At 41.0% G+C, this 14,181-nt stretch overlaps 1 protein-coding gene across 1 annotated transcript in view; it reads right to left on the bottom strand.

Moving 5' to 3' along the window:
- The window catches only part of LOC146619644 (protein kinase C epsilon type-like), a 92,004-nt gene that overhangs the window by 27,307 nt on the left and 50,516 nt on the right, over window positions 1–14,181 (bottom strand). The window contains exons 3-10 of the mRNA XM_085369602.1: window positions 13,847–14,015; window positions 12,096–12,130; window positions 11,917–12,005; window positions 11,673–11,802; window positions 11,394–11,536; window positions 10,977–11,073; window positions 10,620–10,888; window positions 10,345–10,518 (exon numbers count right to left, since the gene is read on the bottom strand). Of these exons, the coding sequence (XP_085225728.1) occupies window positions 10,345–10,518; window positions 10,620–10,888; window positions 10,977–11,073; window positions 11,394–11,536; window positions 11,673–11,802; window positions 11,917–12,005; window positions 12,096–12,130; window positions 13,847–14,015 (1,106 nt within the window). The remainder of the gene's footprint in view (window positions 1–10,344; window positions 10,519–10,619; window positions 10,889–10,976; window positions 11,074–11,393; window positions 11,537–11,672; window positions 11,803–11,916; window positions 12,006–12,095; window positions 12,131–13,846; window positions 14,016–14,181) is intronic.

Genomic DNA, 14,181 nt, shown 5'->3' with positions numbered 1-14,181 from the left:
TGTGTTTTGTGTGATTTTGAACTGGACAAAGAGGTAGATGATTCTGTGAGTGAAGGTTTTTTCTGTCTCTAAGCAACAAAAAAGTGCTGTGAGGACAATGTTCATCCATACATGTGTGAGCACTCCCTGCACATCTTCAATGTGTGGACAGAGTGAGAACGTGTCAGCAGCACATCAGGAGGAAGAGAGGAGGATGGAGGGAACAAGTGGCATAATAAGGATGTTAGGATAACTGGAAAACAGAAGAGAGTGGGACAGATGAAGCCAAATATGTACTTTGATGGGTCGGCACAATAGTGCAAAAGTTCGCCTCACGGCGAGAAGGTTCACCTGTTGGTTCTCCTGTTTCCTCATGTTTTTTCTTGGTTTTCTTGAACGCTCAAAGATATTAAACTGTATTTATGGCTCCCTCTGCCTTCTCTAGGAGTAGGATTATGGGAATTTAACCAACGCAAAAGCTGAGGACACAAACCTGTGTGCAGGCCTGTACAAGCAAAAAGTGTGTTGCCCAACAACCATGGGGATGGATGCTACATTAAGGCCAAATTCTGACTGGCTGCAAAGTGAAATTAACCCAAGTACACATCAAAAATCATCTCAAGTTACTTTATGTACTAAAGTAATCATCGTACAACATCAGAGCGTCCCAGTGATGCGAAGACTCCCAATCAGGAAGAACAGCTACAACAGAGGAAGGGATTACCAGCAACATGACGAGAAGAAAACACAAAAAGTCAATCACATTAGGTGACGGTCTGGTGCAGAGGTCCTGAGATAAGGTTTTCTCAACTTCAAAGCGAGCAACTAAAGCAACTACCAATGAGAGTTAAGGACACTGTTGACAGACATATGGCAGGGTAGTATATACATTGGAGGGTTACCTAGGAAACCGGAGCCTGGACTGTGCTTTAGTGACCAACCAACAACTACATCTCTGTGTGAACGGCCCTTTAGGAGAGGCAGCCATCTGTTGCAACCAGTCAGAGAGTGAGGGGCAAAAAAATACAGAAAACAGTAGTACCAAGAAACCAAAAAGGGCAAAAAGTATGAAACATAAACTGAGGAAGAGACAGAACATGATATTTAATGAAAAAAAATCTACTTTAACTACATTAGTCCACTACGACAAAAAACCCTATGATGGGCTGGTGAGGCTGAACCCTTCTGCCCAGCTAGGCTAGGCCGCAGCTGCCTTCCACCCTAGTCAGATAAGTAGTTAAAAAATGGATGGGTGAAGATGTGATTGTAATAACAGCACTGTCAATGTTACCAGTGCTTTCCTCTTTTCATTTGAAAATGTGCAAAAATGGTGCCAGTAAAATCTGTTGTGCGAAGAAAGGAGCAGCATGACACTGCTGACATCGGGTTAATGGTTGTGTCAGAGATGCTTTTTTAACCCCACTGCAACTCTCAAAAAGCCCACTGCAGTCTTCAAAAAGCTCTTTGGGGAAAAGAGGACAGGACAAAATGCTCTCATTTTAAAGGTTGCACAAGAAGTGCAAGAACACACACACGCACGCACACACACACACATCCAAATAATTTGTACTGATGAGGTGATAAACACAGAGCTGGCATCAGGTTGCTGGTTGTTACTACTGATCCGTCTATTGAAAAGCTAATTTGCCCAGAAGAAACGCTCAGAAGACATCTTCTATTCACATAATAGTGTCACAGTGACTTGTAAAGGGTCTAACTATCACCCAGCTCTCTTGAACACCACTGAAGATTTGTCATAATGATAAGAAGTAGACTATTCCTGGAAGGGAAGGCTGTCTGGGTGGATATGTTTGAAGTTTTTTTTGTGAGTGTGTGAGTGTTTACATTCAGTCTAAGGTGAAGAGATGGGGTCAGTTCAAGGGTGTCAAAACAGGCCTTGCAACTTACATTTGTATTGTGTAACATCAGGTGCTGGTCTTAGTTTATATTTAATATCTAAATCTAAATGCAAATTATGGTCTAGTTCACCATCTACATCTCACATGAGATTAAAGACTGCAAACACATCTTTAGCTTAGCTTAGTTGCAAGAAAGGTTCAAATTTCACAATAAAATAAGTTTGCTATTACCACAAATAGCTACTAGGTTTGTATTTAGATATTATGACTGTTTACTGTCCACATAAAAGCACATGTAGATGTAGATATTGCACCCCCAACCTCATGCACACAAAGTTATTTGCAGGTCAGGTCACTGCTAAACCACAGGTAGGTTTAGGGTTAGGCTGCATTTTAGCAAAACAAGCATAACTTTCAAAAGCAAAAAGATCTTATCTTTCAATCAAAGTCTCTGAGGTACAGTTTGGCCTTGCAATTCTTCAATTACTAAATTATGTATAAATTCCATATAAAGGGGAAGATATGACCCCAGCCATAACCCTGACACAAAGCCTGTGATGAAGTTAATGTGAATAATGTCCTGTGTTACCTGAGCCACAGGGGGCAGTGTTCATGTGAACTGTGCACAACACTGCTGCTGAAGAGTTTAAGAAAAGTGTCGGCAGTGACAAAAAGGGCATCCGCTGTGTCGTGACAGGTTAAAGTCCTCAAAAGCAGAGCTTATAAGCATGAATTAGTAAGTCTAGTACATCCTAAGTAGTGGTAGTAGGAGTGCTAATGAGCTCGATGCTCAGCTGAGACATAGTGTCACACATAAATGACCAAAACAAGGTTGCAAGATTGATATCTATCAAACTGATTTATCCATTATTACTGCTAAAACAAAGGTGGTCACTTTACATACAATAGGACAAAAAATTGATAAATACAAATAATTTTTATGTCGCCACATGTGAATGTCAATAGTTGCAGATATAACAGATGTTAAAAACTAAGACACATGGGTTGAGTTTGACTGATTTTCATCTCTGCTCTCAGTCTTCTAAACCTCAGTCTGTGTCTGCTATTCTCTGGCTGTCTTCATCTCTATCCGTCCTTCCATCGTTCTGTGTCAGTCCATCTGTCGCTCTCTGTCCTAAGCACCGAACAACAAAGGTTCATTAATGTACCTGCCTGGTTTCTGGCCATCCCTGCTTCCTCTGATCTTTCCCTCTTAGAGTTCATTAAAAAACACTCACTCTCCACTGCAATCTAACCGGGTCTTTGCATCACAGCTACTTTTTTTCCCCTTTAAACCAATCTGTTTCAACGTCTGCTTCTCTTTATGTAATCTTTCCTTCACTTTGGCAAAAAGAAAACAACAACACAAATACCACCAGCCATCTTGTTATCACAAATACTGAAAAAAGACTTTTTCACGTCTTCCCCTCATCATCTCTAGTTTGCTCTCCTCGCCATCTGCATTTCCTCGTCCTCTCCTTCTCTGACTTCACTTTTCAGCCTCACAGTGTATCGAGCAGAACGAGGCCTTGGCGCTACTGTTGTATAATGTTATTTACATTTCTCAGCGGTAATTAGGCCGATAGGGGAACGGTTGTGATCCCACAGTCGATTAAGAAGAACGAGGAGGGCGGGGCGGTTGTAGGTAGAACATAGGTCACACAAAGTACAAAGACTTTTTTAGGCATAGTGATGTCACCATGAACTCAGTGCCTCCATCAGGTTTTGGGATATCTTATAATGTAGTCAGAAGTTTAAAATTAAATTGAATAAAAATGCATAATATAAAAATCGACCGCAATAATTATCAAAATCGATTTATACAAATAATATAATAAAATAACTTAAACAATTAGTAAAATAACAAAAATAAATAATCCAAATGATAGTTTTCTCAAATTTTTGAATTACTCACATTTATATAAAATGAATCAATACAAGCACTAAATAAAAAAAATCCTATAAATATTATAAATCAAAGAAAATGGATGGACGGAGGTTTTTACAGTTATCACTTTAGAAAAAAAATAATATTTCAAATTAGCACAATCTCTCTTAGACAGACAGCCACACAAACACTTGCATAACCACGTTCCATGTATTCACCACCAAAGATTTGTGCACGGCACAACATGTCTGGACAGGCTTGTGTACCGGAGGCCTGCAGGTAGGGGCCACTGAAGCGTCCCGTCCTTAGACCTCACCGAGTTAAAGGGACAGACCTGGTTACTGAGGTGAGATAAGAGTTTTTTTTGGGGTTCTTTAAAAAAAATCATAATTATTATTTTAAAGTGGAGTAATGTTTCTAGCTTTGTATAACCTACAAGTAATTAGTAGGTTATATTAAAAGTAGCATCTGCAAAACCAAGGCATGGTTGTCATTTGGACAAGGGTGGACTGGAGATGAGTCAGGGCCTCAAGTTGAGGACTTCAAATATCTCAGGAACTTGTTAGAAGTCGGGAAGAGAGAAGATGGACTGAAGGCAGCGTCTTCAGTGCAAACAGTGTATCAGTGCGCTGTGGTGAAGAGAGAACTGACCATAAAGGGGAAGCTGTTGATTTACTGGTAGATCAATGTTCCTTCCCTCGCCTATGGCCATGAGTTTTGGGTACTGATCAAAAAAAATAAGATTGTGGATACAGGTGGTGAAGCTTTCTCCAAGAAAAAGGTTGAGAAGCTTGTGATTGGGGAAGGTTCAGAGGGAAGCTGCTATGTCTTTGCATAGTAAGAAGCCAGTTGACGTGGCTCAGGCCTTTGATTAACACACCTCCTGAACACATCCTTAGTGAGGCTGGAGGAGGTGGCTGAGTAGAGCGAGGTCTAGGCGCCTCGCCTTAAACTCCATAGTGGAAAACAGACGGATGGTGAAAACACCACAAGGAACAGAAATCCTTCTGCAGACACTTAAAAAGAATGGCAGAATAAATCTCTTGGATTAAATTCTTCAGTTTAAATCAGTGCCACATTGTATCGTCACGGTCAGACTAGCAAACTGAGTCGATACAGATCAGCCCAGTGAAAGGCTGAGTGGAACTGGCGTTTTGCAAGAGGCGAAGAGTGACACCGCTGCTGTGTCTGTGTCATTGTAGATGCAGGATGTAAATGTGGGTTTGTTTACAGAGCATTCAGTGCGTGTTCTAAGAAGAGTGAGGTGGGAGGGTGAGGGGAAGTAGATGGGGTCAGTTGGGTGAGGCAGGTGATGAAGGTGGGGGTTCCACAACATATGGAATACACATCACTGATAAGGATCAAAGCTGTTACATAAGAATCGCAGTCCCTTTGTCTCAATCAAGAACACAGTTTCAATAACCGCTGGTGGGTGTGTGTGTGTGCGTGCGTGTGTGTGTGCGTGCATCCGAGGATGAATCTGATAAGAAAAAAATAGGAAGAACAAAATAAAGACGAAATAATGCAAGACACAAATACGCAATGCAGTCTCGTCTCTATGACGTTTTCTATCGTTCTCTCCGTCTCTGTCGACTCCACACACGTTTGTGTTCGCTTTGGAGGAAAATAACAGGAATAAATAAATTGAACAGGAAACACCATCAATTAGTGTAAGACTTTCCAGAGCATTCAGAGAAAATAAATACAGATGCAGCTTGCAAAATATCTTCTATGCCTCCTCCCTGACATATCTGGCTCCCACTGGTCCCCTGTAGAATTCCAAATTTTTCACTGCATATCTTGCAATGTATGTTCAAACATGAGAAGTAGAAGCAGAAGCAGGTGAAATAATCTCTTTACCGGTGTGTCATAATTCTCTTCCTTTCAAACATTTTTTTAATTGTCTACTTCTTCTAGATTTTTAAATATAAAGAAGGTGATTATGGTGACACTCCCCCTTTCAAAACATTAAAAAAAGGTCATGCAGCCCCCTGAAATGTCTTAAAAATAGTATTATATGGATCACTGGCAGCAGCAAACACACCTTGAGAAGCTACTCAATTGATGGTCTGTTGACACAGAAAAGGAAAAGAACAAAGAAGCGCTGTTTTATCAAAGAAAGTTATTCCCAAAAGTGAGGTCATGTTGCTTTAAATGAGAAGGTTAAGGATTCTTTCACACTTCTGACTTTTTACTTTGATGTTAACCTAACTTTGAGGCACGAAACCTCCCCTGAACTTCGGTCCAGTGACGACAGCTGGACCAGATCACAAAACTTAAAGATGGTTGGTTTCAATTCTACTTAACTGAAACTTAACTGAAACTCTGAAAAATGTTGATTCTTTCCAGATCTCTTCAGAGATGATGACAGAAAGAATGGAAGAAAAACGATACCACGTGAAGATAAGGAAACTATTTCAGCAAACCAATCCCTAAAACAATGTAGAGCAAGAGAATAAATCCATGCATTTATTATTTATACATCCACTTTTGCAGATAGGAAGCTACCTGCTGAACTGACAACAGTCTATGTCAGAGGCACAACCTTCTATAAACTGAGGATTCCACATAAGTAAAGTTCAGTGGTGTGGTATGATTGAAATATGAAATATAACAAACTGAGAAAAACTCACATGCAGTAGAATCTGACCATTAGTGTGAATTATGTGTATAATGTATATAATGTATATCATTTTGACCCTGTGTGGATTAGAGAAAATTCTAAATATTATCAAAGTTGTGCACCCGATTGTTTTATAAAACCATAAAAGTTAAATGCTATAGAATCATTCCACCCTGCAAAAATTACATACCCCCAAAAAAATCATAGAAAGCCTAAAATTACCATGACATCTATGGCCGTGACAAGTGTCTGTGAACTTGTGACCAGAGCTATACAGACAACACACATATGCAGTATGTGTATATTCCATTTCCTGTCAAAACATCATTTCCTGGAACATAAGCTGAATTCTCAGAAGTAGGCTTTGTTAGTACCTGTAAGAACTGCACAGCAAGTCTTCTAAAATAAATGCCTCATTTACAGCAGACCTATAGTGTACAGTGCATGTAGTGAATATATAGTGTAACTTTTTTAAAGACTGTTTTAACGACTGAAGTGTTATCTCATACAACCGATTCCTGTCTATCTACATGAACACGAAATGGCTATTTTTCACTTTTAAGACACAAAGGTCAGTAATGGATCAAATTATTTTGCCGATCACACCAGACACCAAAGTGTGAGAGATATGCATCATAGGCTTTTACGCTTTTACGGCTCCTGTGTGACCAGGCTGAACTCTGGATGCTGGTGGAAGAACTGGGATGGGACAGAGTCAGCAGGCTGTCTTTTCTCACATGTTGGACATGATGGGAAATTCTCTGCATCAGATGCATCCTCACTACTCAAAAGACTCTGTTTGTTTCAAACAAGGGTCTGAACCAGCAACGTCAAACATGCGGACCTAAGAACAAAAGTGCACTGGATGGCTTTTTGAAAAGTGTGAATAAAAGCAGAAAAGTCATTAATAACTCCAATTTTATAACTAAGTGCGCTGGTAGTATTGATGTGGGGTCACTAGTGTTGCTAAATAGCAGTGAAAATACATGCACATTAAAAAAAAACAACTTCCAAATGTGAAGTTGCATGGGTCATAAATAAGCAGCACAGCAACTTTTGTAGATGTACTGTGATCCATAAATTTTAATGTGCATGTATTGGCACTTTTTCAGAGTAGAAAAATAGAGATTTTTAAAGTAGTGTTTATCTTTCATCTGTTTGGTAAAACGATGGTTCATTAAAGGTGAACAATGGTTGGTCTAGACCATTTGAGGTCAAATTGAGCCAACTACAATGACTTTGACACCCTTGGTGTTAACTTTAAATGGTCTGGTAGAGCGTGCAGGAGGCAGAACACATGGCGTTCACTCACTCAGTGTAAATTCACTGGACAGCTGCCTCGGCTTTTCACACATGGGCATGATTAGATATTAAATTGTAATTCGCAGTAAAGAGGGATGGCAAAGAATTTATAAATCCAGCAGAACATTTGCATTCTCGTACTCAGCTCCACCAGGCTGTGAAAGTGCACACATGAAGGCACATTGACACTGATGAGTGGTTTTAGCTATTTCAGGAAAGAGCTGAAGAGATGCTGTATTTGTAATAAAAAAATAAAGGTTTCAGCTTTTTTTCTTTTAAATAACAAAACCTCTCCAACTTTCATGCTTACCTCGCTGACTGTGTGTGCAGCTTGTGTAAAGCACCTGAACCTCTTCAGGTTCAAGCTGATCAGAAAGAAGTTTGCACCTCAGCGGATTATGTGTCCTGCTCTCTTCTGCATTTTAGAAAGGACACACCTGGAAGTAGCTTTATCATAAATACACACGCTCTCACACATGTGCATGTACAAAGCCACTATATGGTTCCCGACAGGAACATTTATGTAACGCACAATAGACAAAACATACAGAGGTCTGAAAGGACTGCCCATGTAGGGGCGTCCCACCCACAGCTGCCCTTTGTGTGTCTGTCTGTCACAGCCAACTTAAAGTATTGATGGATAAAGACGCTAAAAGTGGAGATGATGAAAGCAGAGTAACCTGTGAATGACAGAGCAAGAAGACTGAAGACTGGTGCTTCGCTGCTTTAGTGTTAAAGCTGCTTGAAATATTTTCTTAAAAGTCTTTCTTAGCTGCCTGTTTAACAGCACAGTTCATAAAATGTTGCATTCAGCAGATATAAAATATGACAGCTGAAGACGATTTGATCCAAAACATAACGAGAAGTTGTGATGTGTTCTGAGAAGTGAATACAGAGCAGTTCTCTTATTATAGTTCTTGTATAGGTTGACTGTCTTGCTATAGTTCTCTCAGTCTATTACTGCTCTGGATGTGTTTACAAACCTACACGGCATGCTTAGCTGTTAACACGTCCTCCTTTAGGGCCTATTTAACCCTAAATAATGAACCTAAAATACAACTAGGTCAAGGGGTGGACAGGTAATGGCCTTAGGCCGTTTTCACACATGAACTTCGAAGTCTGAGAGGATCAAGTTGGGATATTTTCTCCACAAAGTCACTTAAATCCTAAATTTGAGCCACCTCTCATTCAAAATCATCTTCTCAGAGATGTTCAGGCAGCTTCCAACAATGAAGCGATTTTTGGATCACGCTCCGGAGGTCCTGGTCTGGCACCTGTGATATCTCTGTGGACCTTAAACTTGCTAGCATCGATGTCGTTTTCAAACAGACAAGACTTTCATGTGGAAAATCGCTGCTGGTTATGAGAACTGTGCGTCCCACTACAACTGAAAATTTTTCATCATTTTGCTAGACCTACCACACTGTAAGGGAGGATTGAGGATTTTTTTTTTTTACTTTTACAGGATTGTGCACTAAGAATGTGTACCCCAGGTTAAGTTGTTGGGGTGTTACTGCAGCATCCTGAGGGAGAACATTTGACAGCATGTCACAGTGCCATCTTGTGTCAGCACAGGGCACAATGATTATGCAACCCACATTCGCCTTTGACCTCTCACCCAGATATGCATCCCTGTGACTTTGTCCACTTTCTGAAAATCAAATTTAAGGTTTGCTCATTTGACACTGAAGTGAATCCAGCAGACGTCACAGCGTAACAAGTCCAAGGGCCAAGGTGGCGTGCTTGAATGGAACTTCAGCTACCTACTGTCTTTACAGCAGGTAAGGGTTTTGACGTTTGGAGAACCATCATTGAAACGTTTTGATCACACCTCACTTCATTTGCACTGGTGGAAACACTCCACGTGGTTTAGCCAGGAGGCCTAAGGCGAGGAGCCTGAGTGTGAAGGAGGCACGTACCTCCCAGTGGTAAATGCACCAGACTATTAGCAGCACCATTTTTACCTCTGAGCAAGCCAACATCACTCAGGCTTTGTTCTAGGAATAAGGCAGGTTAAATATCAGCTAATGTTCTATCCAACATAATCCCCTGCCAAGCACAAAGGTTCACTGCTGCAGTGCACGTGTGAACACAAGATGTACGCAGTTTAACCCAACAATCGTTTTTCTGTTAAGGAGAGGGGAAGAAAACAAAAGGAAATTACAAAAGAATTAACAGAAGACTGCCTAACGGTTTTTCTCAGGTTTTAAATGATCTTTTATCCCCTTTACTAATAATCTAATAAGACTAAATAATCAAACTTAGAAGAGCAGTAAAATCTTTTATCCTGAACATGTAAGTTATTTTTATCTTATTTCTTCAAATTCAAGATGCAGCAGAAACAAATGATCAAAGATTTGGATTAAAGATGTTCAAAAGAAAAACAGCAGAGAAAAAGCTCGAGAACAGCCTGCAGTTTGATTCAGTTTTTCCTGTGATGTTAAAACTTGTCGGGTGAGAGTTTCCCTCTTTTTTTAAATTTTTCTATTTTCATTCTTTTTAATCTGTTGTACTTTTGAAGTTTTCATCAAGAAACAAACTGCAAATGTTTTCTCCAAGAGAGCTTGTCAGCTTCGATGTACGACGGTACAGATTCTAATTCCAATGCTGCCCCCTGGAGGTGCAAATAATGTCTGCATGTTTGTGTGCGTATGTGTGTGTGTGTTTGTGTGTGTGTGGGGGGGGGTCCCTACTTTAGTCTGGAAGCAGCAGAAGAGCTGTGTCAGATAGGGGTGTCTCCTGGCCAATGCTAAGATCCGTTTCTCAGTCATGGTGCAGTCCACGTCGTCATCCTGCAGGATCACGTCTTTCTTCAGCACCTTGACGGCATAAACCTCGTCTGTGCCCTTCATCTCCGCCAGCATCACCTGGTCACATGACACAAACTCGTTTGTGTTTTCTGGTCCATCCTTTTCACTGCACATCTTACTGAATTTCACAAACAGAGCTGCAGAGGAAGTGAGCCCACCTTTCCAAAGCTTCCTTTCCCCAGAACTTTGATAAACACAAAGTCATGCAGGTTCATCCTCTTGGCCTCTGGAGCGCTGTGACCTTTGACCTCGCCATTCGCCTGACTTTCTTCGCTTTCCTCTCCGACGCTGTTCCCATCACCTCCTGTGTGCGTGTCACACGTTACCGTGTCCACAGACGAGGAGGAAGACAGTGGGTGTGTTTTGTGCTCCTCTCCGCGGTGGTCAAATGACAGAGCCTTCCGGATGTTCTCCAGCTCCTTCACGTCTGCAAGAAACCAAGAAAAATAAGAGCTGTGCTGTGTGTCTCCATTCTGTTTGCTCTTCAGAGTTTAATAGTCAGAAAATGTGCCTACCCTGATCACACGGGGAGGTGGGGGCAGACTTTGAGCGATCGTCTTCTATCTGAGGGATCCCTGATAACGGCTGCTGAGGATCCTGAGCCTGAGTAAGCTGTTCACAGAAAACATGTCCCCATCAACATTTTCATCAAGAACTTATGATTCACGGTCGGTATGTTAACACCACATGCAGGCGACAGCAAAAACGCTCATCTCAAGGCTTCATAACAGGACTTCACACAGCAGCGGTTGACACCATAGTGCGTAGATCCATCTTTATAGTACATGGTTTTTGAAGGACACATCCCCAGTGGGTACGCCCCTCAATTAGTTTCCACTGTTTATTCAGAAACACCTTCTTTAAATACCATTAAATATAAAATTTAGAATAACTCTAAAGCCTCTTGAGAACACTCTGGCATATTTCCAAACCTTTTTCCGTCTCTGGGCGCTGTTAGAGATCTTGTCTGGAGTGACTCCGAGGTCAGACAGGACTTTAGCGATCCCTCTGGCATCAACGCCACAGTTTGGAGCTACGTTGCTCTCACAGCGTCTGTGTACGTTCACTTTACAAACTGGGAAACAAAGCAAGAAGAGTAAGAACAGTTTCAGAACAGATTCTAGAAAGAGTTTATCCGAACGATAATATACAGACATCTTTAATTTGCTTACAGTTGTATTAACTAAAGAATGTCACGTGCTCACTTGTACCTTTACACTGGAGTCCCTGTCGCATCAGACCCCACAGCAGAGACCCACAGTGGTCACAGAAGGTGAGAACTTTAAAGTTGTGGATGCTGAACTTGTGCGGGACATTAACGCTGAATCTCTGAGACCCCACCTGTAGGATGCACCAAAGGACAGTAAGACAAACCTACAAGGATCTAATGTTAGAGTGGTCCCTGAACTTTCTAAGAATCCGTGCGTAGGTTGTCAAAGTGTTTCACATCCGTACCTCCCCGACCATGTCATCCTGCTTCTTCATGCCGGCACATTTGGTAATGATCAGCTCATGGCAGCGCTTGTGGACAACACAGGTGCACACTGCAGCAGGTACACACATACAACGCACGCATTAACAGGTTTTACGTGTGATTAAAGTGCAGCCACTTGTAAAGGTAAATATTGTCTTACCTTGACACTGATAGCCCTGCTTTCCTAAAACCCCCCTACAATCAGACAGAGATAAGAGAAATGTTTAAAAAAAAGTGTTGTGGACTGCTGTCTTCATATTTTTTACATAATTTAGAAACTTTGATTCCCTTTTTCAAAGTTTATGTCACAATTTTAGAAGATTATTTAAGCTGTATTTAATAGAAAATAGAATATCTGATTGTTGCAGTACTTTGATTTTGAAGGTCAAGCTTTATTGCAAGCCCCACAAAGGTTATGAGTGAACATCAAGGTCTGAATGATTATAAACTAGTCCATTAATTTGTTACATCAGCTTCTACCAGGGCCTAGAAAAACGGCTTATCTTTCACCTGTATTAACTTCTCTTTACTTTGAATTTATAATCAGTCTTTCACAGATAAAGTCCTGAATGATGAGGACTTATTGTATTTGCTCAATGCAAATGTGCAATTATTTGCTCAATGCAAATACTTTTTTTTGATTTGTCTACTCTGTTCCAAAGTTTGGGTTTTGTCCTGTTTGTTGCCACTTATCTTTTTCCTGCTTAACTAACTACAGCAGGCGCTTAAACCTGAGGCTGGTTCGACTGGAAGTGTCTCCCATTTAAAAGGGAGTTCTTTCTCAGTTACGTCATTAACCAGTTGTTGTGGTTGTTTTTCTAAAACCGTGTGTCCTTACTTCCAATTTAAAGCAAATGTGTTTCACTTAATAAAAGAGAAAGAAGCGCAGCTGTAAGCCAGTTTGTGGAAAAAGCCTTTTTGTGTTTAACATCATGCAAATTCTGCAGCATCTTCTCTTTCTCCTTTGGCTTTTTGTTGCACACATAAGGGAAGGTAGAGGTTGGAAGTTTTCCTCCTTCTAAAATTCTACCAGGAGGATGATGGGAGTCTAGTATTATTCTTCGGCAATATTCAGTGGATTCTTCAGCCTCTGCAAAATGATGCAGTCTATGCTGGTTTCCGACACATTTATACACGGCCAAGAAACAAAAAGTGGCGCTGTTCTCAAACCCACTGAAAGGGTGTATTTTTCAGAGATTATTTCAGGATATAACAGTGAGCTTACACAAAAATTAAACAGACTCCTTGCAGTTTTTTTGCTGATTCACCATCACAGACCCTGACCACTCGGAGACTGAAACACAGCTCCCTTGTGATTCTGATTACACATCAAACGTTCTTTCAGAGCCGGCTGAAAGCGAGCGGAGCACCGAGGCCACATGGTTTCCATGTGAGTGAAGCTAACAGCCGTTTGTTGGGATGGAAACAAACACAGCTGGCTTTGTTTGTTACTCCCCACTTCACAGCATCCACTGTGCTTACGTGTAAACAAGAGAGCAGGTTATTACTGGGAGAAAATTGGGTTAAGGAAGTGAAGCAGTGAACACACATCAGTGAAAGGCAGCTATTGTAAAACTGATGTTTACATACAGCTGGTCAGTTAAGAAACTTTTTCTTTATTAACCTATCAACACTTCATATGTTCACTCTGAACCACCCTTGGCATTTTCAGTGAGAGACTCTGGATTCATTAATCTTTGATAGAAGGACTCGCAAATCACACAAGTGAGCCTTGCTTTCATCTCTCTGCACTGCTGCCACATTCCCGTCCTGTCTTCAATGCAGACACACTCTCATCTACAGTTTGTTGATTATTTTTCTTTCTTTATTTACAGGTTTCTTTCTGCCGACCTGTAACGACTGTGTGCATATTAATCACTCTATAGACATGAGCGTGCATGTGCTTCTAACCAGATAAAGTCCCTGCAGTGTGAGCAGTACGTGGGCTGTCTCAGGTAGGTGGCCATGAACTTGTGTCCGTTGACTTGGTGGACTCTCCGACGGACGGCACCTTGACGCTTCCTGGGACGCATCCGCTGTCGAAACACACGCTCCTCATTTTCGGTAGAGCCTGCCGCTGCTGTACGAAAACACAACAAAAATACAAGAAGGATGTTATGTTGTGTTACAGTTATGGTTTTATTTCCAGTCTCTTCAGTAAGCCAAACTAATGTGAATAAGCTCCATTCATTCCGCTTTTTGATAGTCAGTGCTTTATAATCTTGGTTACTCATGCTGGCATCTCC

Source organism: Diplotaxodon limnothrissa, linkage group LG13, assembly GCF_057381915.1.
Source record: "Diplotaxodon limnothrissa isolate DT_005_m linkage group LG13, D_limnothrissa_male_GT1.1, whole genome shotgun sequence".
NCBI lineage: Eukaryota > Metazoa > Chordata > Actinopteri > Cichliformes > Cichlidae > Diplotaxodon > Diplotaxodon limnothrissa.
This window is presented reverse-complemented; position numbering and strand designations above follow the sequence as displayed.